We start from the raw sequence: 13,317 nt of genomic DNA, 5'->3' as shown, positions 1-13,317 counted from the left end.
CAACTATAGAAATCTTCATATGGCTAACATCTTAGTGGTAAAAAATTGCTTTTCCTCTAAAGATGAAGGACACAAGGATGTGGCCTGTGTGCTTTCACCACTTCTTTTCAACATTGAACTGGAAATGGTAGCCAGTGCAATAAGGCAAGAACAATAAATAAAAGACATTGTGATTGCAAAGAAACATGTTCATCTGTTTTTATTTGTAGATGACAATCATATATGTAGAGAATCTGATGGAATCTACAAAAAAAAAAAGCTACTGGAAGTAATACATGAGTTTATCAAAACAGCAGTACGTAAAATGAACACACACATACACACACACACACAATTCGTAGATAATTTAAAAATACTATTTAAAATAGCATCAAAAAATAAGAAATACTTATGGATCTATCTGATCCCAAATGTGAAAGATCTGTACACTGGAAATTATAAAGCACTGCTGAATGAAAATAAAGAAGATGTAAGTAAAAGGAGAAAATTATTTTTCATGACTTGGAGGATTCAGTGTTATTAAGATGTCAGTTCTCTCTTAAATGGTCTATAGATTCAATACAATACAAATGAAAACCTCAGCAGACTTTATTTTTTTAAACAAATAGAAACTGATGAATTTATTCTAAAATTTATATGGAAATACAAAGTACCTAGACCAACCAAAAGAGCCCTGAAAAATGGATGATAATTTAAGAAAGCTAACACTGCTTGACTTTTAATGCTTATTTAAACATAAGTAACATAAAACAGAGTCTAGAAATTGACCCACACACATATGGACAAAGGTGCAAAACAGTTCAATGAAAGGATAGTTGTTTCAACAAATGATGCTGGAAGAATTCTATGAATATAAGCAGTAACCTCTTCGATATCAGCCACAGCAACTTCTTTCAAGATATGTCTCCAAAGGCAAAGGGCACAAAAGCAAAGATGAACTTTTGGGACTTCATCAAGATCAAAAGCTTCTGCACAGCAAAGGAAACAGTCAACAAAACAAAGAGGCAACCCACGGAATGGGAGAAGATATTTGCAAATGACAGTACAGACAAAAGGTTGATATCCAAGATCTATAAAGAACTCCTCAAACTCAACACACACAAAACAGACAATCATATTAAAAAATGGGCAGAAGATATGAACAGACACTTCTCCAATGAAGACATACAAATGGCTATCAGACACATGAAAAAATCATCACTAGCCACCAGGGAGATTCAAATTAAAACCACATTGAGATACCACCTTACACCAGTTAGAATGGCCAAAATTAACAAGACAGGAAACAACATGTGTTGGAGAGGACGTGGAGAAAGGGGAACCCTCTTACACTGTTGGTGGGAATGCAAGTTGGTGCAGCCACTTTGGAGAACAGTGTGGAGATTTCTCAAGAAATTAAAAATACAGCTTCCCTATGACCCTGCAATTGCACTACTGGGAATTTACCCCAAAGATAGAGATGTAGTGAAAAGAAGGGCCATCTGTACCCCAATGTTTATAGCAGCAATGGCCACGGTCACCAAACTGTGGAAAGAACCAAGATGCCCTTCAACGGATGAATGGATAAGGAAGATGTGGTCCATATACACTATGGAGTATTATGCCTCCATCAAAAAGGATGAATACCCAACTTTTGTAGCAACATGGACGGGACTGGAAGAGATTATGCTGAGTGAAATAAGTCAAGCAGAGAGAGTCAAGTATCATATGGTTTCACTTATTTGTGGAGCATAACAAATAGCATGTCCATTTTCAAAAAATTGAAAAAAATAAAGTGAGCTTCAGTTCATACTTTGTATCATATACAAAACCTAACATGGATCATAGATGCAAATATAAACTTATGAACTTTTGGAAAGAAATGGAAGAAAAAATCTTTCAATCTTGGATTATATAAAGATTTCTTAGGTAGGACACCCAAAGCACAATCCATAAAAGAGCAAATTGCTATATTGGATTTTATCAAAATTTAGAACTTTTGCTCCTCTAAAATAATGGCTAGTAGCATAAAAAGGCAGGTCGCATCCTGGCAGAAAATATACCTGTTATATATATATACCTGTTAAAGGGCTTTTATCCAGAAATATATACCTGTTAAAGGGCTTTTATCCAGAAATATAATGAATCTAAAAACTCAATCATAAGAAAATAATCTATTTAAAATTGAGTTAAAAGTTTTCGAGAGACTGCAACAGAGCTGATATACAACGGCTAGGAAGCACATGAAATGATGCTTAACATCATCAAACTTTGAGGAAATGCAGATTAAAAGCACAGTGAGATAGATATCTCTACAAATCTAAAACTAAAAACAATGGCCAGACCAAGTGTAAGGGAGGAGACGCATCAGCTGGGACTCTCATGCACTTCTGGTGATAATGTAAGATAGTATAGCCCCTTTGGAAAATAGTTTGGCAATCTCCTTAAAAGATGAATACATATCTGCCATATATCGCAGCCATTCTATTCTTAAGTATGTAACCAAAGCATATGTCCATGCAAAGACTTTTACATAGATGTTCATAGCAGCTATTTTTGTAATAGCTAAAAATGAGTCAAAGCCCATCAACAGACAACTGAGTAAACAAATTGTGGTTTACCCCTAAAATTGGATGAAAAAGAATGGACTACAGCGTTCCCCTTCTTATCCACTGGCGATGTGTTCTGACGTACACAGTGGATGCCTGAAACCATGAATAGTAACAAAGTCTACATGTACTGTGTGTTTTCCTATACATACATTCCTATGATAAAGTTCTATTTATAAATTTGGCACAGTAAGACATCAACAAACAGCAATCATAAAATTAAAATAATGTGTTGTAATAAAAGTTATATGAGTGGTGTCTCTCCCCAAATACCTTTATAACAAATATCAAATACCCATGGCTTATTGCCTTCTTCTTGTGGTGATGTGAGATGATAAAATGCCTCCATGATGAGACAAAGTGAGATGAAAGATATGTGCATTGTGCTGCGGAATGAGGATAGTATTGACCTTCTGATAGTATGGTTAGAAGGAGGATCCTGTGCTGCCAGACCGTGGCTGACCATGGGTAACTGAAACCACAAAAAGGAAACCACAGATAAGAAGGGAATACTGTATTGGTAAACATGGTAGCAGGGAGGAACCTCAAAATAACCATACTGAGTGAAATACGTCACATAAAAATGTATGCCCATTTATGTAAGACTCTAAAATGTGTAAATTAATCTATAATTATGGAAAGCACGTTAGTTGTTGCCTGTGAAAGGGGGTGCGAAGGACAGTTCACAGAGGACAAGTTAATTTTTCAGGTGACGGGTCTGTTCATTATCTTGATTGTGGTGGTGACCTCATGGGGGTCTACATATGTGAAAACTACCAGTAAATGTGTTATTTTAGTGTATATCAATTGTATCTTGATACAGTTGTCTTGAGAGAAAGCAAGTAATAATATTGGGCTTACCTAGTCACTCAAGGGTTGTCTTGATGTTCATAGAGCACAGTAGGGGCACGTCTCTGCCACTCTGCCCAGCCCACAGCAAGCCCCTTAGCTGTCCCTTGCTGCCACATCACACAAAAGAGTCTGGGACCTCTGCTCCGAGGTGATGGTACTGAGGGAGAGCAACTAACCAGGTTGTTCCATCCATTTCTCTGCTTTCTGATTTTGGAACGGAAATCTTGAAAGATCACCCATATTTCCTCAGGATGCCTGGGAACTGTGGGTCGAGGATCCTCCCTCCTCCCTCCTCCCATGCGGACCAGAAAAGCAGAGGAAACCTGTCTGTGGGAAAAGAGAATGTGATGCCAGGATCAAAGAGATAGAGGCTGTGGAGCCCTTTCCAGGGTCCGGCTGCAGGTTCCAAAGCAACCGTGCCTTCAAAGAGGTCTCGTCTTTCAGCTTCTGGTAGCTCAGATCAGCTCCTCTCGCCAGCAATCATAGAGACTCAGTGAATAAAGTGGTTATATGCTGGACATTGTGCCAAGTACTTTAAGGGTTTCTTTATTTTAATCGGCCCGACCTTGCGAGGTTGATCTTACTTCCATTTTCAGACAAGGGAGAGGGGATTTCTGTGAACCTGTTGTTGCCTGTGCATAGGAGTTGTGGTTGGAAGCCAGTGTAACTAAAAAGTGCTGGTCCAGTACCTCATAGTCTCTGGAATATTCCCTGCTTGTGTCACCATTGCTCTTCTCACTCTTTCCTCTCCACCCGTAAGTCCTCTGGTCCTTCAGTGCCAGGTCAAGTGCCTCCTTCTCTACCAGCTACTCACAGGCTCACCAGTCCCATCCCTCTTTCTCACCTGTGCCCATCAGTCTTTCATTCTTTTCTTCTACTTGTGCTGCCACCTGAATTTTCTTTCTTCAGATGATCACTCCATAAGTGTTATGATCTCCATAGTCCCTGAGACAGTGACATGAGGGTGTGTTCAAGATGTAATTGATTATTTGAGTCATATCTCAATTTGTTAAGTAATCAGCTACAAAATGTAATAGAACAAATATATTTCTATAAAACTAATAGTTTTATATTTCTATAAAACTAATGTGCCTCGAGGTCACATTGTGCTTCGGATGACCATTTCCTAAACAGGAAAGACCAGCCTTAAGTCCTCTGGTGTTCCAGAGAAAGCCAACACATGAGCATTTGCTGATGCTTTCTCACTTTGGACCTAGGAATCAGAGGGGTAGACACAATCTGAGGCTAGCCCATCGGGAGAGGAGGACCACCCAGACATGCCTCCCCTGCAGTGCCCAATTCTTCAAACTCTCTCTTGACTTACTTCCACCCCATCATCCCCCATTGTCCGATTGCTACATGGGACTAATGTCCCGGGATGGGAGCCGTCTCACAGGGCCCAGTGCTGAGAAGGTCCTGGAGCTCTGGCTTAATGCTCTTCTGTTGTTATCTTGAAACATGAGTGCTTTTCTCTTTCCACTTGCGTTTCATAACTGAAGATAATGGGACAATGGAACGTGGTCTGGGAGCTCAGTGCCTCAGCTCTTGCAGGGTCCTGATCATGCCACCTCCCCCAGATAGGTTCTCAGCGGCCCCTTCTCCAGTCTCTGGGTGCCCAGAGCCCCACTTAGCCTCCACCTCCCTAACCCCACTATGACCACTACTGGCCCTCTAATGCTGAGTGCGCTGGCCCTGCCTGGCCTCTCCTCTCTGCCCCTGTCCAGAAATGACTGACACCCTCCATTCTGGCCAGGGCGGGAGTGTGGGTAGGAGTGGGTGCACATGCTCTGAAGTGGGGTACGGTGGAAGCTACCCCTTCCCCAAACTAGCATGGAGGCTATAATTCCTTAGAGGTCACCTGGCCACCATGGGAGGGGGAATAGGGAAGGGAGATTGCTTTCCCCATCCCCAGCTTGGGCGTGGTTCATCATCCTGATGGTGGCAGGAGGGAGCCCTGCGGCTCGTGGGCTGTGTGTGCCTGAGGAGTGGGGTCTAAAGCACCTGTGAGAGCCTGCTGGTTGCTGACAGCTCACACAGAGAGCCTTCAGAGGATGGTTGGTGTCCTGGAGCCACTTCATACACACAGAGTGGGGAGTGCCTGGGAATGCGGGGCCCTGGGACCAGCCCTGAGCCAGTGCCAGACTGCTGTAAGGATAAAGTTCCAGCTCCAGGTATGGAGTGAGAGGAGCTCAAAGTGTAACTCACATTCACAGCTCTCCTCAGGCTCAGGTAGAGGCTGGAACTGCCCTGAAATCACACCTTGGCTTAGGTCCTGCCCTGCCCTACATCCCCAGCCTCTCCCTCTATGGTCTTCCTGGGACCATATATACAGTCAGTCACTTTCCCCCAGCTCCTCACCTCTGGCCTGCTTCCAAAGAGAGCCCATCTTAGGACACAAGGTGCTAAGGCTTAGCTCGCCCTTCCCTGTAATACAGATGTCAGTCATGTTTAAAATAACTTTTTTTAAAATTTCTATTTTTTTTTAATTTCTTTTCAGCGTAACAGTATTCATTGTTTTTGCACCACACCCAGTGCTCCATGCAATCTGTGCCCTCTCTAATACCCACCACCTGGTTCCCCCAACATCCCACCCCCCGCCCCTTCAAAACCCTCAGATTGTTTTTCAGAGTCCATAGTCTCTCATGGTTCACCTCCCCTTCTAATTTCCCTCAACTCCCTTCTCCTCTCCATCTCCCCATGTCCTCCATACTATTTGTTATGCTTCACAAATAAGTGAAACCATATGATAATTGACTCTCTCTGCTTGACTTATTTCACTCAGCATAATCTCTTCCAGTCCCGTCCATGTTGCTACGAAAGCTGGGTATTCATCCTTTCTGATGGAGGCATCATACTCCATAGTGTATATGGACCACATCTTCCTTATCCATTCGTCCGTTGAAGGGCATCTTGGTTCTTTCCACAGTTTGGCGACTGTGGCCATTGCTGCTATAAACATTGGGGTACAGATGGCCCTTCTTTTCACTACATCTCTATCTTTGGGGTAAATACCCAGTAGTGCAATGGCAGGGTCATAGGGAAGCTCTATTTTTAATTTCTTGAGGAATCTCCACACTGTTTTCCAAAGTGGCTGCACCAACTTGCATTCCCACCAACAGTGTAAGAGGGTTCCCCTTTCTCCACATCCTCTCCAACAACTTTTAGTTTTTGCCTGGATCTTAGGTCTGTAGCTCAGTCTCTGTTTCCCTAAGTGGTGGTAGTAAGGACTAGATGTACCAAGTACCTTGGGGAGGCTTGCTATGATCCTGGGAGACTTGTGTTATGATACAAATATTCTGTTAGAGAGCAGTGTTGGCTTCTTAAATGGTGGGTCCTCAGGAAGAAACCTTTTCATCAATAAGGTAGAGATCTATAATGAAAACCCAAGTTGTTTTTTTTTTTTTAATAATAGATAATGTCCCAGCAGTTGCACTACTGCATATTTACCCCAAAGATACAGATGTAGTGAAAAGAATGGCCACGTGCAACCCAGTGTTTATAGCAGCTATGTCCACAACAGCCAAACTGTGGAAAGAACTGAGATACCCTTCAACAGACAAATTGATAAAGATTTGGTCCATATATACAATGGAATATTACTCAGCCATCAAAAGGACGAATACCCAGCTTTTGAATCAACATGGATGGGACTGGAGGAGATTATGCTGAGTGAAATAAATCAAACAGAGAAAGTCAATTATGATATGGTTTCACTTACTTGTGGAACATAAGGAATAACATTAGGACATTAGGAGAAGGGATAAATGAAGGAGGGTGGGAATCAGAGTAGGAGATGAACCATGAGAGACTATGGACTCTGGAAAACAAACGGAGAGTTGTAGAAGGGAAGGAAGTAGGGGGGATGGGTGAGCCTGGTGGTAGGTATTAAGGAGGGCTGGGATTGCACGGAGCACTGGGTGTCATATACAAACAATGAATTTTGGAACACTACCTCAAAAACTAATGATGTACTGTGTGGGGACTAACATAACACAATAAAAAAATACTTTATTCTACAGTAGGGTTAGAAGTACTTGCAACAGGGAAGCTCTGTGATTTTTATTTATTCACTTTCCAAGCATTTATTCAGCACCTACTATGTGCCAAGCATTGTTAGAAGTTCAACAGTTAATTTTTTTCAAGGTTCCCTGTGTGGTCTCTTTTTGTAGAAGAATCTAGGGAGGGAGTGGAGCGTTTCCTTCCCTGCCCCATTCTTTCTGCGCTGGGTGGGATGCAGTGCACCTAGTTGTATCCCAGCTTCAAGAAGATCTGGGCTCCTTGGGGCTGACATGTGGGATAGAGGGAGCAGGTGAGACCTATGGGCAGCTGAAGGGGAGAAGGTGCCTCATTATATGTGTGAGAGGCCTGGACTGAGGAGTTCTGGGCGTGCAGGACTTTGGGTGCAGAAGGGCAAGTCCCCACTGGGCCCCTCTCTCTGGCTCCAGTGACCGGCACTTAGGCCCTCTGGGAAAGTGCTTCCTCTGTTGCTGGACGGGCATCGACTCTTGCCCTGCCCTTCTTTGGCTTTAATTTCCGTGAAATTCGTGTGAAGCCACCTGAGCCATTCGTGTGAGGCAGAGTGCCCTGGAAGTTTGGGGAGATGAAGTGATCTTATAGTTCCCAACCAGCATCGCACAAACACAGAGATTTCCACTGGATTCCTGCACCTGCTCCAGTGACCCTCTCCCTGTGCTAATGGACTCTTTGGCCCTTGGTCATGTTGTCCAGCCCCTTCCTCTTCTCTTCTCAACCCCATCCTCTCATCTGTCTTCCCTCCACCACAATTCAATCCTCATTCATTAGGGAGTTTGGTTTCTTTACCTCTTTGTCGCTTCTTTCTGACCAAGAGTGTGGACCACCACTCTTCCTGAAGTGCTACCTATTGAGTTATTTTCCTGTGCAAAATCAGCTCCTGCCCCTGTGTTAATGGCAATGTTTCTGAGGCCAGGCTCTTGGGCACCCTGAGCTAGGGCCTGGGGAGTTTTTGCAAGCGGTGTGGAATCACCATTTGGCACACCGCGTCAGACTGCTAATGGGGAGTGCGGAGGTGGGAGGTCTCAGAAGAGTCCCAAACTTCCGAAAATCTCTCTGGTTTGAGACAGGAGTGAAAAAAATTCTCCAAGTGGGGAAAATATTAAATACTGATGTTAAAAGCAGGCTTTGGGGAGCAATACTCTGAATAAGGCTGCACTCTATACTAATATACTCAGCCTGTCACAGAACTAGCGCTGATCTTAAAAATGCTTCTTCTAGAACATTCACCTCTGCCTATGAAGAGAGTTCCCTTTAGAAACTCATTCCTATTTTTGTTGGTATGCTAATTTCTTTAAAAAGTAATTCCAAGGCCAGTTTTCTCGACACATACTTGTCCAGTAAATGACTAAACCATGAGGAAAGCTGAATGGATGGTGAGAGAAGTTGTCTCTGGGGCTATCATAGAAAACCAGGCTTCTAAAACTCAGACTTCGAGAATCTTCCTGTCTCAACCCCTTCATTTTAAGCCTGAGGAAAATAAAGCTGTGGAGAAGTGAGACTTGCACCCATATTCATCAGCTGGGGTGAGGCATGGTGAATTAGAGCCCTGATTTCTCCTTCTCCTGGACACAGAGGTCTTCCTCATGTCGGGTTATGGTGTGGATCTGGTTCTAGCTGCTGGTACATATAGCCGTATCCCACCTGCTCATGGCAAGCACCACCCTGAGTGCTGTACCCACACTACCTGAGTCCTTACATTCCCCCAGTGGTAGATTTATCACCAAAATCCCTGTTGTCTAGGTGGCAAGGCCACTCACTCATTGTGCAAGTGTTTAGACTTGGCTATGAACCCAGGCAGGTGGGCTTGCGGGGTAGGCTCTGAACCCCACTGCCGCCCTGCCTCTCACCCAGGCAGCCAGCTCATGGATGGCCCTGCAGAGAGTGTTCAGGGATACTCCTATTTTGGGAGGTGCTGGAGTAGGCTCGCTAAGCAGCATCCTTCTGAAGTCATGGGAAGAGGAACAGTTGTTTCCAAGGCTGTTCTGCAACTGTCAAAAAAAAAATAATCACTTATGCAGAGTTACTTTGTCACGTAGTTTTTAAGAAATCTCAGGAGAGGTTGCCTTTCTTGATTTTTTCCAACTCTTTCTTCATAGTCAGAAAATTCTTCCTTTGTCCTTGGGGGGCAGGGAGAGCAGTATCCCATGATCACAGCTTCTTTACAAAGCTACTTTCCACCTCCAGGTGCATGGAGGGGGCAAATGGCCTGTTTTTAGATACACTCTTGCCCTTTAGAAAACAGTGTAGTTTATTCGTGAATGGGATGAAAGTCTTTAAGACATGAACTGCAGATTTCTTTGATTTCTTCCCCCAATGACTGTAGGTGGTACAATTACTCTATGTAAGCTACAGCACAAGTATCTGAATGAGGTTCTCCCACAATGAACTCCTGCCAAGGTGTCTTACCAAGGGTCTTCTTGCCTTCCAGTTTTACGGGAGCCCTATACAGTCCGTGTGGAGGACCAGAAAACCATGAGAGGCAATGTTGCGGTCTTCAAGTGCATTATCCCCTCCTCGGTGGAGGCGTACGTCACCGTCGTCTCCTGGGAGAAAGACACCGTGTCACTCATCTCAGGTAGGCGAGGTGTGTCCGGGGCACAGGGTGCCGGGCTCACCTTCTTTGAGGCTGTTTCAGGTGTTGAATTGGGTTGCTAGATTTTGTGGCTCGATTCCGATATTCTTCCGTGAATTGACTGATGGACAGAAATAAGTTACCGTACATACAACCATCATGCTACTTCTCTGAGGCAATTTTGGCTTATTTCTGCTCCTTAATATAGGGCAATAGGGTTTTTGCATCTGTGAGAGTCTTCAGTGTTAATACTTAGGACTGATAGCCTGAAACCTGGAAAACAGAAGCTCTGGTTTTGTCTGCTGTGGCCCTTTCAAATGTCTGAAGAGCTATGTGATGTCTCTGAACTCTTTCTTGAAGATTCTACTCAGAATATTATATATATATGTATATATATATATATACATATATATGTAATATTATAATTATATATATAATTTATGGGTTTGTTTTCAGAACCTGGAAATGATACAACTGATATTTTCTTCTAAGATATTATAGTTCTAGTCTTATGGTATTTAAGTAGATTTCTTGCCCCCTTGCTGTCTACCTGGAAAGGGTTCAGTGTTTTCACTTTGCTCATTTTGGATAGTGAGTGACCCTGGGCTGCTTTTGGAGAACAGTGGTGATAAGCACCCAATGTGCTATAATAGGTTATAAATGACTGCTTTTCTAGACATCTGTGTGGATGTGTGTGCAAGTGTGCACACACACACACACATGCTTTCATGCAACTCTTGAATACCACCAAAATTTTGCCCATTCATTGGCATGTGAAATTGGAACTAAGCTCTCATGGTGACATAACATTTCTGTTTTTCAGCTTATTGATTCTCTAGACAGTGTAGGTTACCGTACAGTGACCATTAAAGCTGTCATTAACCCATTCGAAAAACTTGTATCTTAGATCTTTGAAGTATATCCAGTAAACTGGCATGTAACAGATGTTTTAAGGTTTTCTTAACACTGTCCAGTCAGAGTCCCTTGAACTTCGGTGAATGACAGAGGCCTTGCTGTTATATTGGTGAATTGCCATAATTTAAAGTATTGAGAAAATACTGAGCTCAATGACTGAAATGTGATTGCAAATAATCATAATAGACTCACCTGTACACTTGTATTTGTTGTGGTTTTTCAAAAATTTTATTTATTTATTTTTAGTAATCTCTAAACCCGGTGTGGAATTTGAACTCACGACTAAGCATCATGTACTCTCCTGATGGAGCCAGCTGGACACCCCTACTTGTTGTCTTTGATTAATGGTTTTAAGGGCTTGTCTTCCGAGGTCACTTTAGTTTCTTAATGGCAGATGGAGAAATCTGATGACGAGTCCCTCTGGCTGAGCCCAGGGCCAGAAGGGAAGGGCATTCACACGCATGTAGTGAGGGCTTGTGGGTGCACTGAGCGGGAGGATGGGGGACAGGATTGGCAGTCTCCCACACTCAGGGGCCTGGGATGATGGAGGCTCGGCCATCGTAGAACAGACATCAGACAGCCTCCAGGTTTGCCGTGGAGGGGGAGAGAACAGGGGAGGATTACATTCTGTCTCCATGTGCTTCTACTTGAGGAGACACATGTCATTCCTATTAATATTTAATTGGCCAAGGCAGGTCATATAGTACACCTTTGTTCAGTGAGATGTGCCTGGAAGGGGAGAACCACTGGAGATCTGGGTGAGAAAAAGAAGTAGCTACGGAAGGTTTTATATACCTATCGATATGGACATCTATATCCATAGATGTTTTATATGTTCACAATAGAGGTTATTATATTTAAGAAATACACTGTGTGCGTTCTTATGTTTCTTAGGCTTCTTTAATTACTGGTATCCCCATGCAGGTTTCATCTTGTTGCAGTCGATGTGAATAAGACTTTTTTCTTCAAACATGAACCTAATTAAATAAAATAAAAGGAATTTTATATCTGGTGAGCAGAGAGGGTACAGATATGCGACACAGAACTGGCGTCTTGCTGATGGGTTCTGATGATGCCCATATCTCCTCAGTCATGCATGGGAGCTTTACCCTTCGGCAAAAGCTTAAAAACAATGTGGGCCAGGGATAAGCATTTGGCTTTCCTTTTTTGCACAAAAGCATCCAGAAAACCAGTATAGTGTAGGCTTTGATCTCATTGAGGGATACTTTAGTAGGAAGCTTTTGCTGGTTTGTAAGTAGGCAATTAAGCAAGCATGCTCCCTGTGGCTCATATGGTGTGTGTGTGTGTGTGCATGCACATGTGTGTGTGTGTCTACAGAGAGAGAGAGATGGAGAGAGACACGAAGAGACAGAGACAGAGCGACTGAGACACACCCAGAAAGAGTATGAGTCTGAGCTGTTTGACTTCTCAGGGGGTTTAACCTGAGAACAGTGCCCGGGTGAGGTGTTAGGATCTGTGAACAAGAAGTCTTCAAATTATCATTATAATGCAACTTATAGTGGCTTACTGTTGAACCCTGTTTCAAGCCCCCAAGCTCCACCCATCAGGGCTGCCAAAAATGCCCAGGGAAGGAGATCATGAAGCCATTGGAGGTGATAAAATGGTTAAAAGACACTGAGGATCTTAATTAACAAGCTGCTTCCGAATGGTTTCAGTGGAGAAGGATTGCATTTCTCGCTGGCGGCCAGGCCCTGAGTGAGGTGGGACACAGGTGACTACACACAGGAAGCTGGGAGGCTCAGAGGATGAGCCTGGGGCCTCTGTCCTGTAGGCAGCAGGAGGACCTCCAGATGGGATGCACAGCAGATGGTCTTAAAAGGTCAATTTGTCTGTGATCTGTAAATAAACAGATAGCCCTGGTGCCTCCTTGCTGAACTGATTTAGATTTGGTGGTTGGCAGGGGCCATGACCTCGTGTAAGTCTTTCTGGGATTCCAATACAGCCCAGCCCTCAGTGAATCTGGCTGGGAATGTTCCCAGGAAACATGTCTTCCATCTCCTTCGATGGAAGAAGGCAGTGAATCAATCCTCCATGAAAACAGAGGCTGTGTGAGACTCCACTGTGGTGGGTAGAGTAGGGAGAGAAGACTGGGAGTGGGACTGATCCAAGAAAGCTGGAGCTCCCACAGGCCACACAGGGCCTTGGCCACTGTCCCTGCTCTCACAGGGCTCATGGTGAGAGGTCCCTGGCACAGGGAGAGGTATGTCCCCGGGCCTCCACTCTTGCCCCTGCACTCAGCCTCCTAGGTCCAAGGTCCCTGGAGGGAGGCCAAAGAGGCAACGCCTGCTTTTGGTCAGCAGGCATCCACTTTCTGCAGACCTTCTAGGCTAGGGC

The 13,317-nt window shown here is 43.8% G+C and overlaps 1 protein-coding gene across 1 annotated transcript in view; it reads left to right on the top strand.

The window, feature by feature from the left end:
* Positions 1-13,317, top strand: part of LOC111155672 (DS cell adhesion molecule) — a 766,750-nt gene that overhangs the window by 140,704 nt on the left and 612,729 nt on the right. The window contains exon 4 of the mRNA XM_022515961.1: positions 9,904-10,050. Coding sequence (XP_022371669.1) covers positions 9,904-10,050 — 147 coding nt within the window. The remainder of the gene's footprint in view (positions 1-9,903; positions 10,051-13,317) is intronic.

The sequence above is a fragment of the Enhydra lutris genome, unplaced genomic scaffold (assembly GCF_002288905.1).
Source record: "Enhydra lutris kenyoni isolate GAN:26980312 unplaced genomic scaffold, ASM228890v2 scaffoldscaffold43, whole genome shotgun sequence".
Classification (NCBI taxonomy): domain Eukaryota; kingdom Metazoa; phylum Chordata; class Mammalia; order Carnivora; family Mustelidae; genus Enhydra; species Enhydra lutris.
This window is presented reverse-complemented; position numbering and strand designations above follow the sequence as displayed.